This window comes from Podarcis bocagei, assembly GCF_964188305.1.
Source record: "Podarcis bocagei genome assembly, chromosome: 2".
NCBI lineage: Eukaryota > Metazoa > Chordata > Lepidosauria > Squamata > Lacertidae > Podarcis > Podarcis bocagei.
In genome coordinates this window covers 33,533,503-33,558,194 of record NC_138126.1, presented here as the reverse complement: position 1 = coordinate 33,558,194, position 24,692 = coordinate 33,533,503, and the positions used below count along the sequence as shown (strand labels likewise).

At 45.6% G+C, this 24,692-nt stretch overlaps 1 protein-coding gene and 1 long non-coding RNA gene across 10 annotated transcripts in view; one reads left to right on the top strand and one right to left on the bottom strand.

The window, feature by feature from the left end:
- The window catches only part of FRMD4B (FERM domain containing 4B), a 243,446-nt gene that overhangs the window by 199,370 nt on the left and 19,384 nt on the right, over nt 1–24,692 (top strand). For all 8 annotated transcript variants that reach the window (XR_014005103.1, XM_081184011.1, XM_081184008.1 and 5 more), the window contains 5 exons: nt 16,345–16,421; nt 18,555–18,693; nt 20,047–20,188; nt 22,320–22,453; nt 22,726–22,845. Coding sequence is in view for 7 of the 8 variants with exons in the window: in XM_081184011.1 (XP_081040137.1) it covers nt 16,345–16,421; nt 18,555–18,693; nt 20,047–20,188; nt 22,320–22,453; nt 22,726–22,845 (612 nt within the window). In the remaining variant the exon portion in view is untranslated. The remainder of the gene's footprint in view (nt 1–16,344; nt 16,422–18,554; nt 18,694–20,046; nt 20,189–22,319; nt 22,454–22,725; nt 22,846–24,692) is intronic.
- The window catches only part of LOC308581754, a 61,836-nt gene that overhangs the window by 22,295 nt on the left and 14,849 nt on the right, over nt 1–24,692 (bottom strand). For both annotated transcript variants that reach the window (XR_014005251.1, XR_014005252.1), the window contains exon 2: nt 8,189–8,270. This is a non-coding gene — a long non-coding RNA (uncharacterized lncRNA). The remainder of the gene's footprint in view (nt 1–8,188; nt 8,271–24,692) is intronic.

Here is a 24,692-nt window from a genome sequence, read left to right as displayed (position 1 = left end):
TGGGGATGACTACAAAGCCTTGACCAGCCACAGACTAAAAGAGTAGAGAAGGGACTGAAAAATCAGATCGGGTTATAGAAATGCTTAGCTTCTGTGCTGAGCGGGTTTACACTGGATTTAGGGCAATCTGCTGAGGGTTTAGGGCAGCTTAGCAAGGATTCCATTTCTGAGCAAGAGGGGAGTCCCAGCTGATAAAGCAACTTGGGCCCATGACAAAAGCATCAAGGAAACGAGTTGGGCAGGCTAGGTTCCCCCTCTTTCTTTCTTTCTTTCTTGGCCTAAAAAAACCCCAAGCTCCAAAGTAAATTGACTCAATAAACAGATGTAAGGAAGGGACTATCCGGTGTATGGTACAGCATGTCACATGTGCTACTGTCTGCTTTCTAGAAAGAAGTCATAGGATGTGTGCTTTGTGCAAATAGCTCCTGGCTCTCAGGGAACAAGCCTGATAGCTAGAACTGATGGGGGTTGGAATTCGCAGCATCTGGAGGGTGCCAGGTTGAGTAGTTAATAGTGATTAACTATTTGTTTCTGCTGTGGTTGAAGCATCATAAATAAGTTTGTGCCATTGGTGACTGGCTGCGGCCGCTGCTTTGGCCTGCCTCCCGTCACAGTGACAATGACCTGAAGGACATTGCCCCCAGATGTGACTGGCCTAAGCTGAAGTGCAACAGCACAGCCTCCCCAAGGAAGGTCAGCATTTCATTCTGAGTTTGCAAACAGAACCACCTGAAACTGCTTCTTTCGTTAGGGCAAGTTGTTTGTTTCTCTGTGCCCTCATCTGCCTTCTTTCTACCTTGTTCTTAATGTTTTCAGAGCACTTGGAAAAAGGGGAACACCTTGATCTGTTTGTCAGTAATAGGGAAATGGAGATTCTTGTGTGCTTATAGCTCTCATGGGTGCTATTATTTATCTACACAGTTTGTTTTTAAATGACCTATGACTTCATCAGGTTTTTGCAGCTATATATTCAGGTTAAAGACGATCAGTTAGATTCCCCGGGTGAACCTGGGAGTGAATTCCATGGAAACAGAGTGTGCCTTACTTGGAAATAAATGTATTTGCATTCTCAAGAACAGGTTGCCAGCAAATGGTAAACATGTTTGTACCAAATCTGCGGAGAAGGCTCTATCTGCTGAATACTATGCTTATTTAGTCAGTGGGAGCAATTCCCCATTTCACTTCTTCCTTGCTATGGAACTCTTGTGTAACTCCCATTCATTGTAGCAGAACCTTATGCAAGAGAAGTTCCCGGTGGATTGTGTCTAGCAGGAGCGAAGAAATGTTGAGGCTGTTGAATTATTAACCTACAGCCCAGCCTTATGCCTGTTTATTCCACTGTGGCTTCATTTGTTTGGAGAGAAAAAACAGCTTTCGACAGCTAAACAGAATACAAACGTTTTACTTTTTATGGTATGCAATGTTCCTCCTTCCCCCCTGCCCAAGTTTTTGTGTTTTAACATTTCCCCCTTGCTATAAGAAAAAAAACTGCTCCCTGGATGTAAGCCTGGAGCATAGTCAAAACATATTCTTATATATATATATAAAGCATATGGAGAACTTTCGTTGTATACTTGGTGGAATTTCCCAGCGGGCTGTGTTTATGAAGAAGTTTTGCCAAAGCAAGGGAAGACTGGAGGAAAAGGAGCCCTTCGTTTCGCAGCTAGAAGCTAGTTGCTGGGAATCACAAGCAAGAAGAGTGCTGTTGTGCTCAGGTGCTGCTTGCAGGCTTCCCAGCGGTATCTGGCGGGCCGCTGTGGGAGCTGGGTTTGCGATTGGCCCGCTACATCAGGCGTGCATTATTTCCCCTGCACAGAAGCACTCTGAAGGCTTCTTTTGAAACACACTTAAACGCCTGCTTTTCGTTGGGGGTCTGTGCATGGAGCTCATTGCTTAGGCCTCTCAATCAGGGCTGTTGTCTCCCTCTACGCTCTTGAGAATGCCTTCAGGTCTCCCACAAATCCTAGATACAACACTTTGGGAAGTGTTGCAAGGAGCTAATGAACTCTGAAGCATTTCTGAGAACACTGGCTTATAGTTGCATCACCACATCTTTTTAGTTCAGGTATTGGCTTGTAGCAATGGGTTATATATGTTTCAGAAGGGACACTGGAACAAGCCAAGACTACTTGTCTATGCTCCGAGTATAGGCCAACGTTTGTTTCATAATAATAATAATAATAATAATAATTTATTATTTATACCCCGCCCATCTGGCTGGGCCTCCCCGGCCACTCTGGGCGGCTTCCATAAAAACCAAAAATACAATAAAATATCACCCGTTAAAAACTTCCCTGAACAGGGCTGCCTTAAGATGTCTCCTGAATGTCAGGTAGTTGTTTATCGCTTTGACATCTGCTGGAAGGGCGTTCCACAGGGCGGGCGCCACTACCGAGAAGGCCCTCTGCCTGGTTCCCTGTAGCTTTGCTTCTCGCAATGAGGGAACCGCCAGAAGGCCCTCGGCGCTGGACCTCAGCGTCCGGGCAGAATGATGGGGGTGGAGACGCTCCTTCAGGTATACTGGACCGAGGCCATTTAGGGCTTTAAAGGTCAGCACCAACACTTTGAATTGTGCTCGGAAACGTACTGGGAGCCAATGCAGGTCTTTCAAGACCGGTGTTATATGGTCTCGGCGGCCGCTCCCAGTCACCAGTCTAGCTGCCGCATTCTGGATTAGTTGTAGTTTCCGAGTCACCTTCAAAGGTAGCCCCACGTAGAGTGCATTGCAGTAGTCCAAGCGGGAGATAACCAGAGCATGCACCACTCTGGCGAGACAGTCCGCAGGCAGATAGGGTCTCAGCCTACGTACCAGATGGAGCTGGTAAACAGCTGCCCTGGACACAGATTTGACCTGTGCCTCCATGGACAGCTGTGAGTCCAAAATGACTCCCAGGCTGCGCACCTGGTCCTTCAGGGGCACAGTTACCCCACTCAGGACCAGGGAATCCTCCACACCAACCCGCTCCCTGTCCCCCAAAAACAGTACTTCTGTCTTGTCAGGATTCAACCTCAATCTGTTAGCCGCCATCCATCCTCCAACCGCCTCCAGACACTCACACAGGACCTTCACCGCCTTCACTGGTTCTGATTTAAAAGAGAGGTAGAGCTGGGTATCATCCGCATACTGATGAACACCCAGCCCAAACCTCCTGATGATCTCTCCCAGCGGCCGCATGTAGATGTTGAAAAGCATGGGGGAGAGGACAGAACCCTGAGGCACCCCACAAGTGAGAGCCCAGGGGTCTGAACACTCATCCCCCACCACCACTTTCTGAACACGGCCCAGGAGGAAGGAGCGGAACCACTGTATAACAGTGCCCCCAGCTCCCAGCCCCTCAAGACGGTCCAGAAGGATGCTATGGTCGATGGTATCGAACGCCGCTGAGAGATCCAGCAGAACTAGGAAACAGCTCTCACCTTTGTCCCTAGCCCGCCGGAGATCATCAACCAGTGCGACCAAGGCAGTTTCAGTCCCATGATGAGGCCTGAATCCCGACTGGAAGGGATCCAAATGGTCCGCTTCTTCCAGGCGTGCCTGGAGTTGTTCGGCAACCGCTCGCTCAATCACCTTGCCCAGGAATGGAAGATTTGAGACTGGGCGATAGTTGGCCATCGTGGCCGCATCTAAAGATGGTTTTTTAAGAAGCGGTTTAATAACCGCCTCTTTCAGCGGGTCTGGGAAGGCTCCCTCACGGAGGGAAGCATTCACCACCCCACGAAGCCCATCACCCAGTCCTTCCCGGCTAGCTTTTATAAGCCAGGATGGGCAAGGATCCAGGAGACAGGTGGTTGGTTTCACTCGCCCAAGCAGCCTGTCCACATCCTCGGAGGTAACAGATTGGAATTGATCCCACTCAACTTGACTAGACAGAACTCTAGCACTCTCCCGCCCCGGCCCTGCTCCCACGGTGGAGTCTACTTCTTCCCGAATCTGAGCGATTTTATCTGCAAAAAACTTTGCAAAAACCATTGCAGGAGAACATGTGGCCCGTACTGGGCCCCGATGTTGCAGGTGGTTCCGCTAAATTGTGAACCACCTGAAAAAGTCTCCTGCTGCTGTTTTCTGCAGATGCAATAGAGGCGGTGAAGAAATTCTTCTTCGCCGTCGCTATCGCCACTTGGTAGGCTCGACGTTGAGCTCTAACCTGTGTCCGGTCAGATTTGGAATGAGTTATCCGCCACCGGCGCTCTAGCCGTCTCAACGATTGTTTCATTGCCCTCAGATCCGTGGAAAACCACGGGGCTGTCCGGGCTCCATGCAATCGGAGAGGGCGCTTCGGAGCCAAACAGTCAATAGCCCTTCATTATTTTGTAAAAAGGCATTACCAATCTTCTTAGTTGCTGAATGATCCTGCTCCCTCGCCAAGTGTTGCAGAGCCCAGCTGTTATACTTGTACAGTCCCAAAATGGGTTGGTCATAAAAGTAATGACTGATTAGGAGCATAGCAAACAGCCTTATACTAAGTTCACGCCATTGGTGCATTTAGCTCAGTATTGACCCTACTCAGACTGACAGTGACTCTCAAGGGTTTCAGACTGGGGCTACGCCAAGCCGTACCTGGAGATGCCAGCCATCGAACCTGGATACCTGCGTGCAAAGCAGATGCTCTACCACCGAGCTGCCATTTTGTGAAAAAACAGTATAGAATTGTGTTAAATAAAATAAAGGGTTGTATCTGTTGAAGCAGCATCCATAACTGCAGATGGTGACAGCAGCCATGAAATTAAAAGAGGCCTACTTCTTGGGAGAAAAGCAATGACAAACCTAGACAGCATCTTAAAAAGCAGAGACATTACCTTGCCAACAAAGGTCCGTATAGTTAAAGCTATGGTTTTCCCAGTAGTGATGTATGGAAGTGAGAGCTGGACCATAAAGAAGGCTGATGGCCGAAGAATTGATGCTTTTGAATTATGGTGCTGGAGGAGACTCTTGAGAGTCCCATGGACTGCAAGAAGATCAGACCTATGCGTTCTTAAGGAAATCAGCCCTGAGCGCTCACTGGAAGGGCAGATCCTGAAGCTGAGGCTCCAATACTGTGGCCACCTCATGAGAAGAGAAGACTCCCTGGAAAAGACCCTGATGCTAGGAAAGATGGAGGGCACAAGGAGAAGGGAACGACAGAGGACGAGATGGTTGGACAGTGTTCTTTTTTTTTTTAAAGTAATATTTATTAGTTCTCCAACAAATTAAACACAACACTACAAAAAACCAAAAAGGAAAAAACATACAATATAATACAATATAAAATAAAAGAAACAAACAAAACAAAACAAAACAAAACAAAAACCATTTAAAACACAATCCAATTTCAACATCTTATCTTTCTTTCCCTTATTTCCTCGACCTCCTCACACCTCCCTTTTTGTATTCCACTTCTGTTAATTGTTTCAGCAATTCCTTTCCATCTTCCTCTCTTTTCTATCCTATAATTATCTTAACACATTCTAACCATATTTTCCCTTTAAAGCTCTGTTAATCTATTTATACTTAATTCCTTATAGCATTTCTACTAAAGCCATATAACTTCATTCCAACATTTTTCTAACATTCATTAATTTTACAGTATTTCTGTAAATAGTCTTTAAACTTTTTCCAGTCTTCTTCCACCGACTCTTCCCCCTGGTCTCGGATTCTGCCAGTCATTTCCGCCAATTCCATGTAGTCCATCAACTTCATCTGCCATTCTTCCCTGGTGGGTAAATCTTGTGCCTTCCAATATTTCACAATGAGTATTCTTGCTTCTGTTGTTGCATACATAAAAAAGTTCTATCCTTCTTTAACACCAATTGGCCGACCATGCCCAGGAGAAAGGCCTCTGGTTTCTTAAGGAATGTATATTTAAATACCTTTTTCATTTCATTATATATCATCTCCCAGAATGTCTTAATCCTTGGGCACGTCCACCAAAGGTGAAAGAATGTACCTTCAGTCTCATTACATTTCCAACATTTATTATCGGGCAAATGCTAGATTTTTTCAAGCTTAACTGGTGGGTTGGACAGTGTTCTTGAAGCTACCAGCATGAGTTTGACCAAAGTGCAGGAGGCAGTGGAAGACAGGAGTGCCTGGCGTGCTCTGGTCCATGGGGTCACGAAGAGTCGGACACGACTAAACGACTAAACAACAACAACATCTGTTGAAATAGTTCCATCAGCACAAGGACTTACCTCTCCCTGTGCCCCCCCAAATCTGTTCTGAGGGTTTGCCCTACGTGTGCTAACGAGACAGCTTCATTGGATACAGCCCAGCGTTTGGAGCGCCCTCCTGCCAATGACCGAACTGGGATTTTAGGCTCAGAGTCTATTGAGCTGCATTTGTGCTCGCTCTCCCTTTCTCTCTTTTCTGTGCTGATATGTGCCTACTACAGTTGCAGGCTTGCATGATTAACACCAATACCACAAATGGTAAATGTCTCAACTAAAGCCGTTGCTTGTGTACACAGCAAACGTGTGTGTTCAGTTCCGCACACTTCATGTTACGGCACTTTAAGATAAAGTGCCTCTGTCACCTTGTTGGCTTTTGAGAATCATTCTTCGCAACCCTATAAAATAAATGGCAAAGTGGCATTGTCCCTTAGCATCCTTGCGAGGCTGTTGAGTGGTAAATATTGCTGTGGTTTCTTCTTGCTCTCTCTGCCTAAAATTGAGCTGTGCTCAGTGAGCCAATAGAGGTGGGAGGTGGGGGTGGGGGGTTGATGAAAGAGAGGCAGTGAAGACCCCCTGGTGAACAGACAGGGTAACTAGAAAGAAATTCTTCCTGTCGAGCACAAATCATTCTAATGGGAGACCACTGCTCCCTAAAGATATCAAACTGAAGCCATTCCATGAATACTACTTGATAATCTCACTTAACAGTGCAGCTGACCTGGAGGTAGGCAAGTTCTTCCAATGCTGCTATAGGAAGAGAATGTAAGAGGCTGCTGTATGTTGAGTCAGGCCAATGGTCCATCTAGCTCAGCATTGCATGCACTGACCAACAGAGGTTCCCCAGTGATTGAGACCTGCAGATACAAGGGATAGAGCCTGAGACCTTCTACATGCAAAGTTAGGGCTGCCATATATCCGGGTTTTCCTGGACATGCCCAGGCGGATTTTCAGCAAATGGGCAAAATGTCCGGGAAAACCTGAACGTATGGCAAGGGGGGGGGGTTACGCTCAACAACTACAAAACAAAACAAAATTTTGTCCAGATTTTCACTTTTAGGAATAGGGTAACCTTATACAAAGAGGATGCTCTTAACCACTGAGCTTCAGCTTTTACCCCATACGGTGCAAGGTACAGCAGTGCTTTGGCTAAACGGGAACAGCTCTTAACTTAAATATCAGAAGCTCATAAGGACAGATTTGTGTGAGGGGGCAGAAAGTCTTATGTGGACTAATTCTATTGATTTATCTACTTACTGTATTATATTTCTGTGTGGCCTTTTTTCCAAGGCAGCATGTTTGGTTCTTTTCCCTCCTTCCCTCCCTCCCTCCCTCCCTCCCACCTACCCACCCACCCACTCACTCCATTTCATTTTCCCAATAAACTTGTGAGGCAGGTAGGTCAGGCTGAAAGATAGCGATGGGCCTAAGGTCACCCAGTGAGCTTCAAAGCTGAGCAGGGAGTTGAACCTTGGTCTCTTCAGGCCTAATTGAGTTCATTCCCCATCGGCTTTATTGTTTCTTCTTCACTTGGGGAAGAATCAGCTCAGCAGGCTGTACGGTGGAGGTTCATAAAGTTCATAAGGAGGTCCATGAGGAGAAAGTGGAGAGAGAGTTGTGAAAGTCACCATGTTTAAACTAGCCCTGTCTCATTACAGCTAGTGGAGCAACACTGAGCCAAGCTGTAGCAAGGATTATTAATACAGTGGTATCTCAGGTTACATACGCTTCAGGTTACATACGCTTCAGGTTACAGACTCTGCTAACCCAGAAATAGTGCTTCAGGTTAAGAACTTTGCTTCAGGATGAGAACAGAAATCGTGCTCTGGTGGCGCGGCGGCAGCAGGAGGCCCCATTAGCTAAAGTGGTGCTTCAGGTTAAGAACAGTTTCAGGTTAAGTACGGACCTCCGGAACGAATTAAGTACTTAACCTGAGGTACCACTGTACCTCTGTATTGCAAGGGCACATGGACAGCTTCTTTTTCTTAAAAGAGATGGTAAATGCAGCGTTACAAACTTAGTTATTTATTTAAAGTCATTTTACCTTGCTGTTCAGCTGAGGGGGAAATTCTCATGGTGGATTACAGTAATCAATAATAAGATGGTCTCTGCCCTCAGGTTGCAGTCTAAAAGACATGACATAAAAGGAAAAGGAATTATGAAGGAGGAGGAGGGGAGCCAAACTCTACCACTGCTTCTTACATCACCATCTTACCCTTATTGATTCAGTAGTGAGTCCTATTGAATTCAGCTGGACTTATTCCCAGGGAGGTGGTGTTAGGACTGCAGTCATAGTTACCAAGTTATTACAATTGTTCTTTCCAGCAGGGAAAGTTGAAGCAAGCGCCATGCACTTGCTCACATTCTGGCCACCTGTTATGGTTTTCTTTCTGGGTGGTAAGGGCAGAGCAGCCTCCCAGTGGCCCCTTGGCTCCCTCAAAACTGGGGGGGCTGAAGGGATTATGGTCTTTAAAATTAATAGGAAATCGGTACATCGGAAGGATTTTATACTGATGTGCTGATACAGAACTCAGTGCCACAACCCCTGCCATAAGAACTGGTAGTGAGGCGCACAGCATGGGCAAATACCCAGGATGCTGACTCGTTGCCTGCTAAATTTCCCACTGGCCTGCATGGTTCTCCCCATTTTATCCTCACACCTTTCTTATAAAGTTTCTTTCACCTTGCAGGCTTTTCCTGCAAGTAGAAAGTTAGCAGAAAGGTTTAGCCTAGTCCTCTCCTAATTTTCTCCTTGCAGGGAGTTTTTTTTTGGGGGGGAGCATTCAAAAGCAGTATTTTTTACCTGCAGCACTTTGGTCCATCCCCATGTTCTTATGCTGCCTCATGTCGATCTAATAAATAAATAAATAAATAAAAACACCAGGCGGTTGAACCCTGTTTTCTCCCAGCTCCCAAACATACTCCTTGAGTGCAGAGCCACTTCTCCTTTACAGATGCAAAGTTTATTCATGTCAGTCTTTGCTGCCTGCCTGCTTTTCCTCCCAGAAAGAAGCTCAAAGTTCCTAATAGCGGCAGACCTCACCCCGCCCCCACAAATAATAATAATAATAATACCACCAAATAACAACAGGCCAAACAATAGGAAAAATTATTCAACAAAATACAGATTGAGCACAATTGCTATGTAGGATCAGGGTGCCCAAAATATACTGTGATGCTTCCATTTGCTTGCTCTCTGGATTATACACTGAGTCACTTTTAAACCTTTTTGAATGGTGCTAGCTAAGTATTTTGTTGACAGTTTTGGGTTGGATCCCTACTTGTGTGGGTGGAAAGACGCCTCTCCAATGTCCCCGGCACACACACAAATGCACATGCGGGTCTTGTTTTCCCTGATGGGGTCTTTAAAGCAGCATATTATTGAAGTCTACTTGGGCAGAGCTAGTGCAGAGATACATAGGAACCTGCCTTTTACTGGGTCTAGACTATTGGTCTATCTAGCTCAATATTTGTCTACACAGACTGGCAGCATCTCTCTCCCAGCTCTACCTGGAAGCACCAGAGTTTAAACCTGGGACCTTCTACATGCAAAGCGAACACTCTTCCACTGAGCTATGGCCCACTCCGTTGCAACGCAGTCAATAAGAGTGCTGGAGACCTAGGGTTCAGGGTTCTTCCTCCCCTCATTGGGTCAACCTAACCTACCTCCCAGGGTTGTTGTGAAGCTAAAGGCCAGGGGAAGAGCCATGTATACTGCCTTGGCTAGAGGGAAGCTGGAACATAAATACGACAAATAAGAAGGCAGCCTTTTCCAGCAACGAACAGTGAGGGATCTCTGGGGTGCTTACTCATGTGCCACACCCGACCTCTTCCTAGTCAAACAGGTTGTCTCTCTTGGTATGTTGCCGGTGCCCTTTCAGGCTTCCCACAAATACGCAGAGAGCATCACATAAGATGTCACTGTGAATTAAAACATTCCAAAGGAAGTGATAAGAGAGGGGGGAGCATGGTAAGTTGGAGTCATTATTAGTCAGAGAGTGATAAGGTAGGGAGACGCTGCGCTTTCCAAGAGATCTTGTTTCACACACACCTCCTTTTTCGTTCTCTCGGGGTTTTTTATTATTATTAAATGAACATGATAGCTGAGTTGAAAGGAAGTGTGGCTGGAATGTGGCAAACTCTTCCTGTAAAACCTGTTGCGTTTCGATAGCGTGCGCAAGGGCAGAGGGAAGGCTGCTTTTCAGCAGACTTGACCAGAGAGCTGGAGCTGTGAAAGTCCTTCCTTCCTTCCCTCTCTCTCTCTCTCTTCCCCGTGCCAGCTGCGTCCTTCCTCTTGCGGGACACTCATCACCAGCTCTTCTCCTCCCTTGCCCCCTTGTGCGAGGAGGAGGAGGAGGAGGAGGAGGAGGAGAGAGAGCTGTGGAATGGGGAGGCAGCCTCCCTGGCGATAAAAGCTGATGATGTCAGCAGTGTGTCAGCGGAGGGAGGCAGCCAGCCTGTGAGACAGGGAGTTACACCTAGCTAAGTGTCTGAAAGTCAGGCAGAGGAGTTGAGACAGGAAGTTGCCCTGCTCACTAGGTGAAAGGAATTTGAGAGGTTGGTTGGAGAGGGGAGGATTTTCCTAAGCATGTATTGTTTTTGAAAAGCCAAACGCCGCACCACAACGGCGCTTTTGAGACATGTGGATATGGAATAACCAAAATCTTTCAAGAAATCAGCTCTGACTAAGAAACTCAGGTAAGCACAGAGGATCTCGCGTCCGGTTTTCCACTACATCTGCCTTCCTTTTCTGCCCTGTGGGTGAAGTGTTAGTGTAAGGCTGCGTGGTTTTGCTTTTCCAAAAGCTGGAGGGGGAAGGAGAAAACTGTCTGTATCAGGCTGTGACCCTAAGTGTATCTAAGTGGGCATAGTTCAGTTTAAATCAGCCAGGCTGGTGCCTCATAAAGTGTGTAAGATCAGAAAGTTAATGAGCTTACACGTTTGACTAGCTGTTGAAATCATCTCACAGGTTGAAAGGTTTCAAATTCTCTTTTGATACTTCTTGCCTGGGTCAAATTTATGTTTTGTGATAGTGGACCTTCCGCGGTTTGCTTGCTTGCTTGCTTGCTTTATAGATGCAGAATATTGTGAGGGTGTTTTATGCACATTTTTTAATGGAATGAGAACTGGGTTGGTCAGCAACCAAGGCTGCTGAAACATTCCTGTGAGCCAGAAACAGGGTATTTTTTTAAAGCACAAATCACATCTCATGTGTAGCCTCCTTTTCTAGAGAAGTCTAGTAAAACAATCATAAAGCACAGTTTTGGCAAAGGCACAGTTTGGATCCAGCGGGATTTCTGAAGATGAAAGGCTTGCAGAAAAAGTGGTGCTTGGTTCTTCCATGAACACATGTGAAGGATTAGGCCTTATTTATGGCATGAGATAAGTGCATTTAAAATAAATTTTTAAAATTGTAGTTTTTGATGTTTTTGAAGTGTATGGATGCAGAGTGCTGTGGACTACAGTTTGTTTCTCCACTGCAATGGTACACAGCAGCTTAGACACACATACACATATTGCTGTATACGTGAAGAATTAAATGTCTCAATGAGTGGGCATGGGCTGCAGATTTGTTTGGTGCATACACAAAGTGTGCTCTTCATTGAAATGAATCCTGTGGATGTTTATACTAAAGGTCAGTTCTGCTGTGTTGGAAGGAATTTCTTTGCAAAAAGAAAAGAAAAGTGTGCATAGGATTGTAGCCTAAGGACTTGGCATTCAGTGGGTCCTGTGCACACTAACAATGCAATTTCTATGCATGTTTATTCAGATGTTGGACTTACTCCCAGATAAGTGTGTATAGATTGCAGATATTCTTGGCAGTAAACCATACTGAACACTGGCACTTACTCTCAAGCAAACAATAATAGGAGCAGAATGAAAAATTGCAGTCGTAGGAGCTCACAGAATTGTAGAGTTGGAGGGTTCCCCAAAAATCATCTAGTCCAACCCCCTGCAATGCAGGAATCCTGTCTACAGCCATCCCTGGGTGGGCTCATACCACCAACCTTCTGGTAAACAGCCAAACACACTCACCCTTTGTTCTAGGGGCGCCCAAGCACAGTTACTGCAGTGTATGTGTTGATGAACAGTAGCATTCATAAAACAAAAGCAAATAATTCCACATGGGAGCAGAGGTTTGGTGGAACCTGGAAGCATGCTGCATTGTCTTTCATTTCAGTTTGCCCAATGTGTAGAGATGTTATTTTCTTAGTTTAATATCAAGCCTTTAGCACTATCTCAGCTGCTCCATCAACATCAGCAACAAAGGACTTCACAGCTAAATCATAGTATTGACCGCACCTGTCCAAACTCATTGCCTCCAGATTGACCTCTGGTGGGCAGGACAGCTATGAAAACTTTTTGACTTTGTTTTACACTAGCACTCCTTGAGGAGAATTTTAGGAAGCTGTGCCACTTCCTTCTGCAAGGTCTAAGCAACTAAGAGGGCAGCTATAACCTGGTAGAGCATGAGACTCTTAATCTCAGGATTATGGGCAAAAGATTCCTTCATTACAGGGGGTTGGACTAGATGACTCACGTGGACCCTTCCAACTCCACAGTTCTATGATTCCAAGAGAGAACTGGCTGATAAATTAGAAAAAGGTGTATTTGCGTAGGTCGGGTATAGAAGGTGGCAATTATTTATGGACCATTGACATTATTCAATATGGAATACTGGCTGGGCTTATAGCTCTGTGGCAGATCACGAACTTCTCATGGAAAAGGTTGCAGGTTCAGCCCCAGCAGCTCCAACTGAGGCTCAGAGAGAACTCTGTCAGAAATCGTAGAGACCTGCTGCAAGTCGGTGTAGACCAAGGATAGGGAACCCATGGTCCTCCTGATGTTGCTGGAATTACAGCTCCCATCAGGTGGTCATGGGTGATGGGAGTTGTAGTCCCACAATATCTGGAGAACAACAGGCTCCCTACCGCTGGTGTAGACGATACTGAGGTAGATGGGCCAATGGTCTGACTCAGTGTAATATAGCTTCTTGTGTCCTATGACCATCTCTGGAAAGGCCAAGGCTCAGTGGCAGAGCACCTCTGGCATCAGTGGTTCAATCTTGGGCATCTTCTGGTAGGGCTGAGACCACATCCCCCCCCCCCCCGACTGAAATCCTGGGCAGCTTCTGCCTTGCAGTGTAGATAATGCTGAGTTAGATGGACAATTGGCCTGAGTTGGTATAAGGCAGCTTCCTGTGTTCCTAATAATTCGCTAATCTTCTGACTGTGGTAAGAGATGCATTTTTGGAAGATCATGGGGAGACTCCTGCCCTCTTCCTTGCCACGCTCCAGCCTCTTCCTTTCCATGTCCTGTTCACATGCTCACTCCAGTTTCCTCTTTCTCCACCCTCTGCAAGCCCTACTTCTTCCCCGTTTGTTCCCTATTCTTCCACCCCTGTTTCTTCCTGTTCCCATGGAAAGCCGGCACATGGAGTTGCTTTCAAGAGCTGCGCAACACCTCTTGCGTTGTCTGAGGCTTCATGAAGAGGCCCCCAAGGCATCGCCACTGCTGCCAGCACCGGGTGCCAAACTAATTCAAATCACAGCGTCAGCAGCACTACTTCCAGGGCCTCTATCGGCAATATGAGTAAGGATAAAGTTCACATGCCCCTTTTGGGTGTGTGCGTGGGAGGGATGTTAAATTCTCCCCAAGGTTACTCTTCACTGTCCCTTTGCAGTGAAATCGCTACTAGTCACCATATCCCAGAGAATACTGTTGGTTTATTTGTTTATTCCAGGTTCCATAGTTGCCTTTGACTGGACTTAACCGTCCAGGGGTCCTTTACCTTTACGCTGATACAGTTAGAAATCTCACTGCTTAGCATCTGTGCACAAGGCCACGTGAAATTTGAGGGGGGAGGGTTGCTTTGCTCTCTAGTATCAGCTCAGTTGGTTAGAGCATGGTGCTGATAACACCAAGGTCACAAGTTTGATCCTGTTATGGAACAGCTGCATACTCCTGCATTGCAGGGGGTTAGGCTAGATGATCCCAAGGGTCCCTTCCAACTCTACAATTCTACGATTTATCTCTTACACTATAATATGCATGCATCAAGCCTGCTGGGCTAAACTGAAGCGTGAGCAGAGGCAATACAAAGGAATATGCTTAGGAGACCTATGCAGCCTGATACAGTTCATGCTTGGACACAAGCAAGCCTCTGGATTCCAGGTTGTTGTTGTCGTTGTTTGAGTGGGTGGGGATGAGTGGGTAGACTGCTGTTGTCCTCATGTCCTACTTGTGGGCTTTCAGAGAGAGCAGATTGGCCACTGTGGGAGACAAGACATTGGACTAGATAGGCTTTTGGTCTTACCCAGCAGGGCTCTCTGTGTGTTCTTAAGTTTATCTGAGTTAACTGAGTGTGGCTTATTTAGCTGCGCCTGCATGTAGCCACAGCTGGCTTTGCAGCACAATCCGGCGCATGCTTGTTCAGAAGCAAGTCCCACTGTGCCCAGTGGGACTTACTCCCAAGCAAGTGTGCACAGGAAGGCAATGAACGTCTTTACTGAGCACAAACCATAGAAATGTTATCTGTGTAGCCCACGGGTGCCTAATGTTTCCCATTGATAGCTCCCATTTCACAGAGTATGCGGCCCACATACTGTGTCATTGTGGTGTGCTTGATGAATCTGCATGTTGTAACACTCCGCACTTTTGTCTACATGCTCCTCCACTTCTATGCATCTGGGAATGATCCAAGTAAGGCATTAGGTGTCTCCAAACATGTTTAATTTTACCACACTACTTGAGTTAAACCATGGCTGGAGAGATCATAATTTTGCTCTGTTATTTACAAAAAGTCCAAGCAAAACTTAAATGCCTTCCTTAATTTCTTCCCCCTAACCCCCATACCTCTTTTTTATTTTTCATGCTAACAAAGTTGTCAGTGAGAATTGCATACTGCAGATGGATTGCACTTTCATTTCCAACTGAGGCTCAGTTAGGGTGAGCTCGCCAATCCCTCTTTAGCTCATCAATCTATAATGGATTTTTTTTAAAAAAAAAACTAGACAGGTGCACAACACTCACTGCCCCAAGGCAAACGAGACGATAATCTCTGTGATTCCTTGTTTCCACTAAGTACAGAGGGGGCGAATTGTTGCGCACAGAAAGAGAATTGTTCTGTACATGTACATGCATTGAATTTTTCTTTCTGAGCCTGTAGAAGACAGACAGTTTTTGTGGGCATGTCCTGTATCGTTTGGTGGTTTCTCTCCTTCCTCTGCTCCCCTCTGCCACTCTTGTTTTCTGCGTCAGTGCAGCATCACTGATTGCTTAATGCATGTTCTTTTTTATCATTATTGCAAGTACTGCTTGTGCACTGCCTGTGTAGAGCTTGTGAGCTTCCTGTAGGCACTTGATTGGGCACTGGGCGAACAGGACACTGGACTTGGTGGCTCACTGGCCTGATCCAGCAAGGTTCTTCTTCCTACCCTCTTATGCCTTTTATGAAACCATCTCAAGGCAAACTCCATCAGTTGCTGGATAGTGGTGCACCGGCAACATCCCCAGTCTGTCTCTTTGGTCCAGCATGTTTTCCTTAAAAGGACTTCATCTGCACCTTGTGGGAGAGCAATCACATCACTCTATCTCTTGGATGCTTTCCATGAAATGAAGTTTTAAAAAATGAGCCTGTGCAGGACATGGAAGCTTGTGGTTTCAGACCTCTGACACCAGGGGTTTTTAACTGATGGGTTCACTCCCCACGCCTACTGACCTGATGTGCCACTCCAAAGCATATCAGGCCTCTTTGGACATGTGGTTTGCCCATAGGGAAGTGATATATGGTGGTCAGAGGGGGAAAGGGAAATTACTTTTTGTTGTTTATATTAAGTCTGCTTTGGCTCAAAATGAAGAATGCCTTTAGTTACCCTCCCCAAGACAGCAGTGTTTGTTAGACATAAATCCCGGAATTGGTTCTGGGTTGGAGGATGAGCAGAGGATGGCAGAAGAAAGTAAGAGACCCCACTACCTGAAGTTAAAACACACTTGCAAAATGCAATTAACTACGTACTGTTTATCATGACGTGGTCCTTTTAATCTTACAAATGCATAGTGAGTTGTTGTTTTGCACAATTAATCCTCTGCTGTAATTTGGGTTTCTTTGAAATTAAAGTTCTGTGGAATATAATTCTTAATAATGTGGCTGGCTCTTAAATAATTGTCTTTCTTGTTTTGTTTCTCTCACTCTTCCAGTTATTCCAATGGAAACAGCTGGAGAATCTTTATTTCCGTGAGAAGAAATTTGCTGTTGAGGTTCACGATCCCCGTAGGTAAGCAGTGTGTTTGTGTGCCATATCCAAAACATTTGTTTGTCATGCAGCTGAACTCCTGGGACCTAAATCCATTGCACTGAACACCACAAGTTAATGTTTCGCCGCATATATGGCTAAGCTTGCATTGCTTGTGCCATCCACAGTATTTATCTCTTTGGCGGCACAAAGCGAACATATCACAACCCTTCTTTTCCCTTTTAGCACAAGTGGGTTTCGGTCACCTCATGAAAAGTTGCTGCGTGCACCAGTTTTATAGGACAAATAAAACAAATTCTGGCACACGCTGTAAAAACCTGCTGGGAAATCGCTACAGGCCTGAATCCACTGGAAATGTCTGCTGCAAATCTTCTATGTAAATAAACGAGAGATGTTTAGTATGCGGTTGCAGTTGTGCCTCAATAGCTTGGGCACAATATTTCTAAGACGCCACACTTGCTTGCTTATATCTAAAATTAACTGAAGAGTACAATACAAAATACATGCTTTAATTGTGACTGTTGTTGTTGCTTTTAAAAAACAACAACAAAACATTCATTGTTTATACTACAAAAATTCATATGAACTGCAGAAGTTAAAAAATCCCAAGTCTACACAGTCACACCATAAAAAACACAGGGAGCAGGGGATGAGTGTGTTAGGGAAGCTTAAGAGTGCATTCCTATGCATGGCTAATCCAAAGTAAGTTGCACTGAGTTTTGCGTGACTTCAGGGAAGGATGTAATGTTGCTGTTGCATTGATACACTAGGGTTCTACACATCCTTCCCTGAGATGTCCACAGGAGGATGCATTTACTTAGTAAGGTCTTTCTAGAGGAGGGATAGGGAACCTCTGGCCCTCCCAGATGTTTTTGGATGACACTTCTCAGCATCCTTGACCACCAGCCATGCTGGCTGGAGCTGATGGGAACTGGCATCCCACAGCAGACCTAGTGTGCTTTATGGAGACCTGGTGGAGGTGGTGGGTGGACCAGATCATTCTCAGCTGGGCTTGCTTGGGTACTTGGAGCAAGAGCACTGGTCTACAAGGAGTGGGTGGGGCAGAAGGGAGAGTTGCAGTCATTCATAAAAATTCTGCCTTTCTGCTGAGGCTGGAAGGGCATGCTGTTGGCACACTGCCTATGTAGACTGATGACAAAGATCTGGTTAAAAAATAATCTGTGCATGCTCTGAAGGAGGAGGTGGAGGAAGAGAGGGATCAGACTGCTTCATGTACATCTCGGGAGTGGTTTTGCATTTGTGACTCAGTTCTCTAACAAAGAGGAAAGTAAAAAAGCCTGGGTGTAACAGAAACCTCTTTCTCACTGAGGTGGCAAACCTGAGTCTGGAGTATACTACTTCAGATTGCAGATCATAATGGGTGTGCGTGTGTGTCATGATCAAATACTTCTCCATGCATAAACTCCAGGTGGTGGTGCTGGCTATTGGCTTCCCCCACCTTAGTATTACCCTTGTAGAGATCAGTAGGGAGGATGGGGACAAAACTTGAATTAATCGGCTCTACCTACCATTAACTCTTGCTGTGGCGCTGTGGGTTAAACCACAGAGCCTAGGGCTTGCCGATCAGAAGGTCGGCGGTTCGAATGGGGTGGGCTCCCGTTGCTCGGTCTCTGCTCCTGCCAACCTAGCAGTTCGAAAGCATGTCAAAGTGCAAGTAGATAAATAGGTACCACTCTGGTGGGAAGGTAAATGGCATTTCCGTGTGCTGCTCTGGTTCGCCAGAAGCGGCTTAGTCATGCTAGCCACATGACCCAAAAGCTCTATGCCGGCTCCCTCGGCCAATAAAGTGAGATGAGAACCGCAACCCCAGAGTCGTCCGCGACTGGACCTAATGGTCAGGGGTCCCTTTACCTTTACCTTTACCACCTACTTTTGGCTTTCCTGCCTTCTACCGTACCATTCCCAAATGGGCAGCAGCAACCCCTGGCTTAGCCCAGGCAATGGTTTTACTAGCTTTTGAGAACTAGTAACAGATAACACCAAAACTGAAAACAGGATTTTTCATTATTTGTGGGGAGGGTGTCATCCTCTCCAGAACAGAGTTGTTGTGTGACTTCATCTGAACTTTTATTTCATTTTTGAAGAAACAGCAAAAAACGCTTTACGTAGCCTTTTTTAAAAAAATGTTTTTAGAATTTCGGTGTCACGGAGGACCTTTGGACAGAGCGGCCTCGTAGTGCAGACCTGGTATGCAAACACTTCTCTGATCAAATCCATCTGGGTTATGGCAATCAGTCAACATCAGTTTTACTTGGACAGGAAACAAAGCAAAGTAAGTTACCCGTCGATAAAGGAATGTTTAGTTGCTGAAAATGCATAGTTTGTCTTTTGCATCAAAAAAATACCTCAAGAGAGATTATATCTGCTTTGCAAATGAGGCCACAACACTATTTTCTTAACCACCTGCTTGCACATATTAGTCATCTGTGTGAACGCATCAGAAAAAAAGTCAGCTGTCTTCTAATTTGCAAATACTCCCATTTCATATCCCGATGGTGAGATAGGCACCTTGTTGGTCTGTGTAAGAAGCCGGTTGCTGGACTAGATCTTTGGTCTGATCCAACAAGCCTCTTGGGATCATAGGAAACTGCCTTATACAGAGTCAGAACCAATGGTCCATCTAGCTCAGTATTGTCTACACGGATTGGCAGAGGCTCTCTAGATTTGCAGAGAAGAGTTCTCTCCCAGTCCCACGTGGAGATGTCGGGGATTGAACCTGGGACCTTCTGCATTCAGGACAGATGCTCTACTACTGAGCCATGGCCCTTCCCTTAAGAACTCTTATTCTGTTCTTATATTCTCATTATTATTATTATTTATACCCCGCCCTTCCCGGTTCAGAAAACCGGGCTCAGGGCATCTAACAACAAATTTAGAACACTCAATTGTAAAAGCAGCATAAAACACAGCATAAAAACATGTATAACAATAAAATTCAAAAATCAATTTGGGGGAAATCCATCTAATAAGCATTAGATAGTCACCAGGGCTAGCTGGCTGAATTAGTCCTACGAGGAGGCCAGGGGAGAATTAGCTGTGGGGTCCCAAAGTGGGTAATCTTCATAAAAGGGGAGGGGGAGGGAAGAGAAGGGAAATAAAAGATCAGGCTGAATTCAAATTAAAGGCCAGGCAGAATAGCTCTGTCTTACAGTCCCAACAGAAGGAGGTTATATCCGGAAGGGCCCTAGTCTCATGGGACAGAGCAATCCACTAGGTCGGAGCCATCACTGAGAAGACCCTGGCCCTGGTGGAGGATACTCTGACTTCCTTATGGCCCGGGACCTCTAAACTATGGTTATTCATGGACCTTAAGGTCCTCTGTGAGGCATACCAGGAGAGGTGGCCCTGTAAATATGAGGGCCCTGTGCCTAGGGGGCGTTTTTGTTTTTTATTTTACTGCCTGCTTTCCCTTCTGTTCGTTTTGAGCCTCTAATAGATAGTCAAGTTGGCTTTAGTGATCATTGCCCAGGACATAAGTTAAATAGTGAGACAGCACGCATGTAGCTCTTGGAGTGGAGCAAAAGGTAATCTTCTATTTCCCTTTTGTTTGGAGTCTTCGTGAGGGCTAAGCTGATTGTACACGATCACTCACTATTTGTGCGTGTGTGTGTTTAAATTGTTTTAGGCAAAAATCCCCTCAGCCAGAAGCTTGGACGATATTGCAATGGACTTAACAGAAATGGGAACACCGAAGGTTTCGAAATTAGCCACTTTGGAAGCAAAGAGTCAACTTATTATGGCCAGCAATGGTAGCCTAATCTCCTCAGGTAACACATATTGTTTCGAATGTCTTCTGTTTGGAGTCTAGGTGTCTGTATTATGTAACTCAGTTGCATGTAGTACAAGGAAAATATGTCTTTCCTTAACATGGGTGAAATTCTATTATATCACGCATCCACAATTGCTGTTTTACAACACACACACCACAATAAGTCATCCTTTCTCTTCCCTGAGCTTGTGCTGATTTGGCAATTTTCTCTCACCCTTTTTATATCCCACTGCATAAAACAACTGTAGTTTCCTAAAACGATTCATTTCTGGCTGTTAACATGCCGCCCTATGGAACCTAGTTCCTCCGCGGTCATAATAGTCATCGTCTTCCATCCCCTGCAGCCCCCCTTCTGCACAGACTTATGGTGAAGGAAGCAAGAGACAGAGCTTGTGATCTATAAAACAGGTCTCACTGGAGGTAGATTGTTTTCTCCCCTACCCCTTTCCTGGATTGCTATGTGACAAGTATAGCCAGCTTCTGAGAAAGGAAATGCATTCTTGCCTTATCTCCCACTGTCTCACTAATACATACGCTTCAGTTACATATGCTTCAGGTTAGGGACTCCGCTAACCCAGAAATAGTGCTTCAGGTTAAGAACTTTTCTTCAGGATGAGAACAGAAATTGTGCTCCGGCAGCACGGCAGCAGCAGGAGGCCCCATTAGCTAAAGTGGTCTTCAGGTTAAGAACGGACCTCCGGAACGAATTAAGTACTTAACCCGAGGTACCACTGTATGGTGTAGGTCAGTGGTTCCTAAACATTTCCCTCCACAGAACATTTGAAAATTTCTAAGGGTCTTGGCAGATGACTTCATGATATTTCCCACCCCACCCCCTCTGTTCCTTGTTTTAGCAACTGCAGTATGCTTTTCAAGATAATGTGTGATTTTTAATTGCATTTGATTACTTTTATTTAATTACCTTTTTTATTAAAAAAAGTGTTTTGTTGTCCTGCAATTCAAATTCTACAGAATTCAGATTGTAAGTGTGCTTCACAGGTGTGCTGCAAGCCACCCGAATGAAGCTTTCAGGCTGCTGGTGGTCCACATTCCGCAGTTGGGGAAGCCTTAGTGTAGGGCAGGGATGGGGATCATGTGATCCTCCAGTATGGCCAATGATTAGGGAGGATGGGAGCTGTATTCCAGTAACATCTGGAGGTCCATCCCTGGTATAGACCAGCTTTCCTCCATCTTGGGTTCCCAGGCACCATTGGAACTACAGCAACTCCCATGATCCCTGAGCGTTATCTCAAGTAGCTGGGCTGGGATGCTGGGAGTTGTTGTCCAACAGCATCAGCAGGCCCAAGGTTGAAAATTTCTGGTGTAGTCAACACCACTCCTGCAACACAGGTTTACCTAGGGCAATAGCAGGGCAGTCAGGTATAGTTAGTACCTTCTCCTTCCTGCCCCACCCAAGTGACCTACAGAGGCTTCCTGTATGTCCCCTTCTCCTTCAGCATGCTCTGCCCTTAGGTGCAGCAGCCAACTTGCTGCCCTATATTCTGGGATTTGCAGTGCAAAATGAAAAGCCTAGCTTTGCAGGATTGCATCACTTTGCCCATGAGTTCTCTATAAAACATACCAGACGTCACCTGTATGCACATTTAAAGCTTTGTTTGATGATTAGTTCCTCCTAGTGGTACAGCAATAAAACTGTTAGCACATTTGCAAAACTAAGCAGAGTCCTGTGTGGTTTCAAATTGGATGGGGGACTCGCATGTTGAGATTCCTGCATTGCAGGGGTTTGGACTAGATGATCTTTGGTGTATCCCCTCCAAATCTACAGTTACGATTCTGTGCGATTCTGTGATTTATGTGCAACCCACAGATCCTGCAACAAATATGGAAAATCTGCTTGGAAGGAGGATTCTAATTGAAAGGTCAAATTGAAGTGCACTTTCTTTTTTGCACAATAATCCAATTTAAGTAGATTCGATGCACATTCACCTATCTTGGCTGGCAACAGAGCTTTCCCCTTCAATTTAACTCTAGCGCTGTTGTGTCCAACTTTGAAAAGCCCACCTTTAACTAAGAAAAGATGTAAGATGTTAGCCATCCCCACCCCACCCAGCAGCTAACTCCTTAAGTCCAAAAGGAGGAATGAGTTTACAAATCATTGGATTTTACAGGGTCTCAAGATTCAGAGGCCAGCGAAGAGCAAAAGAAAGAGAAAATCTTGGAGCTGAAAAAGAAAGAAAAGCTTTTGCAGGAGAAGCTTTTGCAGAAAGTTGACGAACTGAAGAAAATCTGCCTGCGGGAAGCGGTGAGACCTGTTGCTTGCTTTTCTTTAGCGTGGGTCCAGGACAGGGCTTGTCGCTCAGGGGCAGGACATCTGCTTTGCATGCAGAAGGTCCGGGGTCAACCCCCAATATATCCCAGGTAGGGCCAGGAAAGACTCTTGCCTGAAACTTCAGAGAACAGCTGCCAGCCAAGGTTATCAGTAGTGAGCTAGGTGAGCCCAGCGCTCTGAGTGCATGAGGCTCCTATGATGTCCACACTCATTTTTCCTAATACTGCTTTTCTTCCCCTGCATAGGAGCTCACTGGGAAAATGCCAAAGGAATACCCCCTGGGCACAGGAGAGAAACCACCTCAGGTCAGAAGGCGTGTAGGCACAGCCTTCAAATTGGATGGCAACCTGCTTCCCAGCGAGGAGGTATGTGCAAGCCCCGCTGCAGGTTTCACTTACTTTACAAGGCTGTAAAACGTGTGTCATTGGGACCATCTCCCAGATGCCGTGTCTTACATTGGCTTCACAGCTTCTTGGTTTTGGTTTGCGTTGGGTCAGTGAAGGGAAATCCCAGATAGGGTGATTGCTGGAAATCTGTGTAGACATGTTCTGAAACAAAGATTAAGCCTCACTTAATTATTTATGTGCAGAATTCAGCCCTTTCATAATGGCTTTAAAAGCTATCTGGCCTCAGTAGAGATTTAAATATTTAAATTGCTGGGAATTTCGGCCAGTAGTTTCACTAAAGCGTTTAACACATAGAGGCGTGCTTAATAGATTTTGTTCTGCCAAATTACATTGTGGTTGAGAAACTGCACTCATTTTACCTCTCCTGGGAAGCTGGGAAAACGCACATACTTCACCTCTCCTAGGGAGTTGATAACTTGGGGGCTGGGGTTCCTGCCCCATAAGGGAGGGTGAGGCTCGAATTCTGCACTTGCTACTTCTGTAGCTCTGACCTGAACCTCTTGGTCTGTCCTTCAAAGTTGTTTCACATTTATTTTGTGAAATCCTTGATTCCCACATATTCCTCATGGATTTGAAAGGCAACCATTTCTGTTGGCTGCCAGATACCATTATGGTGCCAACTCGGAGCTAATGTAGGAAATGATATAGGGACATTGGCATGCTGGAATACAGCCCTCTTCACACATGACTGCAGAGTGGAACCAAGGCCAAGCAAGTTGCATGGGTTTTTGTTTTCCCCAATTGGCACTCTGTTAAGGATACACTCAGAGACTGGCACTCACCATGCATGCTTGCTTTATGCACGTAACGTCCCCTGTAATGCGTAATCGGGAGCAGTTCCTAAGCTAGGAGTCTAAAATAAGCTCCAAATTTGGGGTTTCAAACCCTGTTGCCACACGCAGCTACCCCCACTTCACAATACAGGTAACTCACTACTTGCGCATGTTTAATTTGTGCAGCTTTACGCTCTTGGCAGAAGAATATTAAAAAATAAGAAAGGGGGTGGGTGCCTTGGAAAAATAACTTTGGCAATCCATTGAACTCAAAGTGTTTTGACTATATGCGATTTTGACTTTATGTGTAATCCCTGAAACGTAACTCCTGCGTCAGTTGAGTGTCACCTGTGCTATAATGTTTACCCCCTTTAGAAGGATTCCCTTTTGCTCCCCTCACCTACAGAATCTTAAAGCTGTCCTACCCTACCACTGATGGATTGGGTGGGAAAGACATAGCTAGAGTGCGATTTGGCACTCGGGCTACGGGTTCCTCCTGTTTGTTCACCATTCATCCTCGCTTTGCTTGCACATAGCTTGCATGGTGGGTAGACTTTACTAAGCATTCATTCTGATTTGTTTTCGGGGCAGTTACATGACACAATGAGCATTCATCCTGTTTTCGCTTATGGAGGTGTTTACATGTCTTCCCATTAATCATTTGCTCTTCCCGCACTTTTCAATGCATTTCCCCACCGCTTTGCAAACGTTAAATGTGCAAGCCTAAAGTTCCAGTGTGCTCTTGAATTCCTCCCACAGTATATTGACAGTCTGTAGGTGCATCCTGTGTTGACAAGCATTTATTGGGCGGGGGAGACACAAATCATTTGCAGTTCTGACAAAGAGCTAAAGTAATCTTTTCATTGCATGTATGATGCAATTTATGATTATGTTGAAGGACTGGGATAATGGCAACTAGGTCCCCCATGTTCCATGCTCAATAATAGTATAGCGAGATGGCTGCAGAGGCTGCCTGGGGCAAGTGCTTAGCTTCTCTGGGTCTTGTTTGCCTCAGATTGATGCTTCTTATAT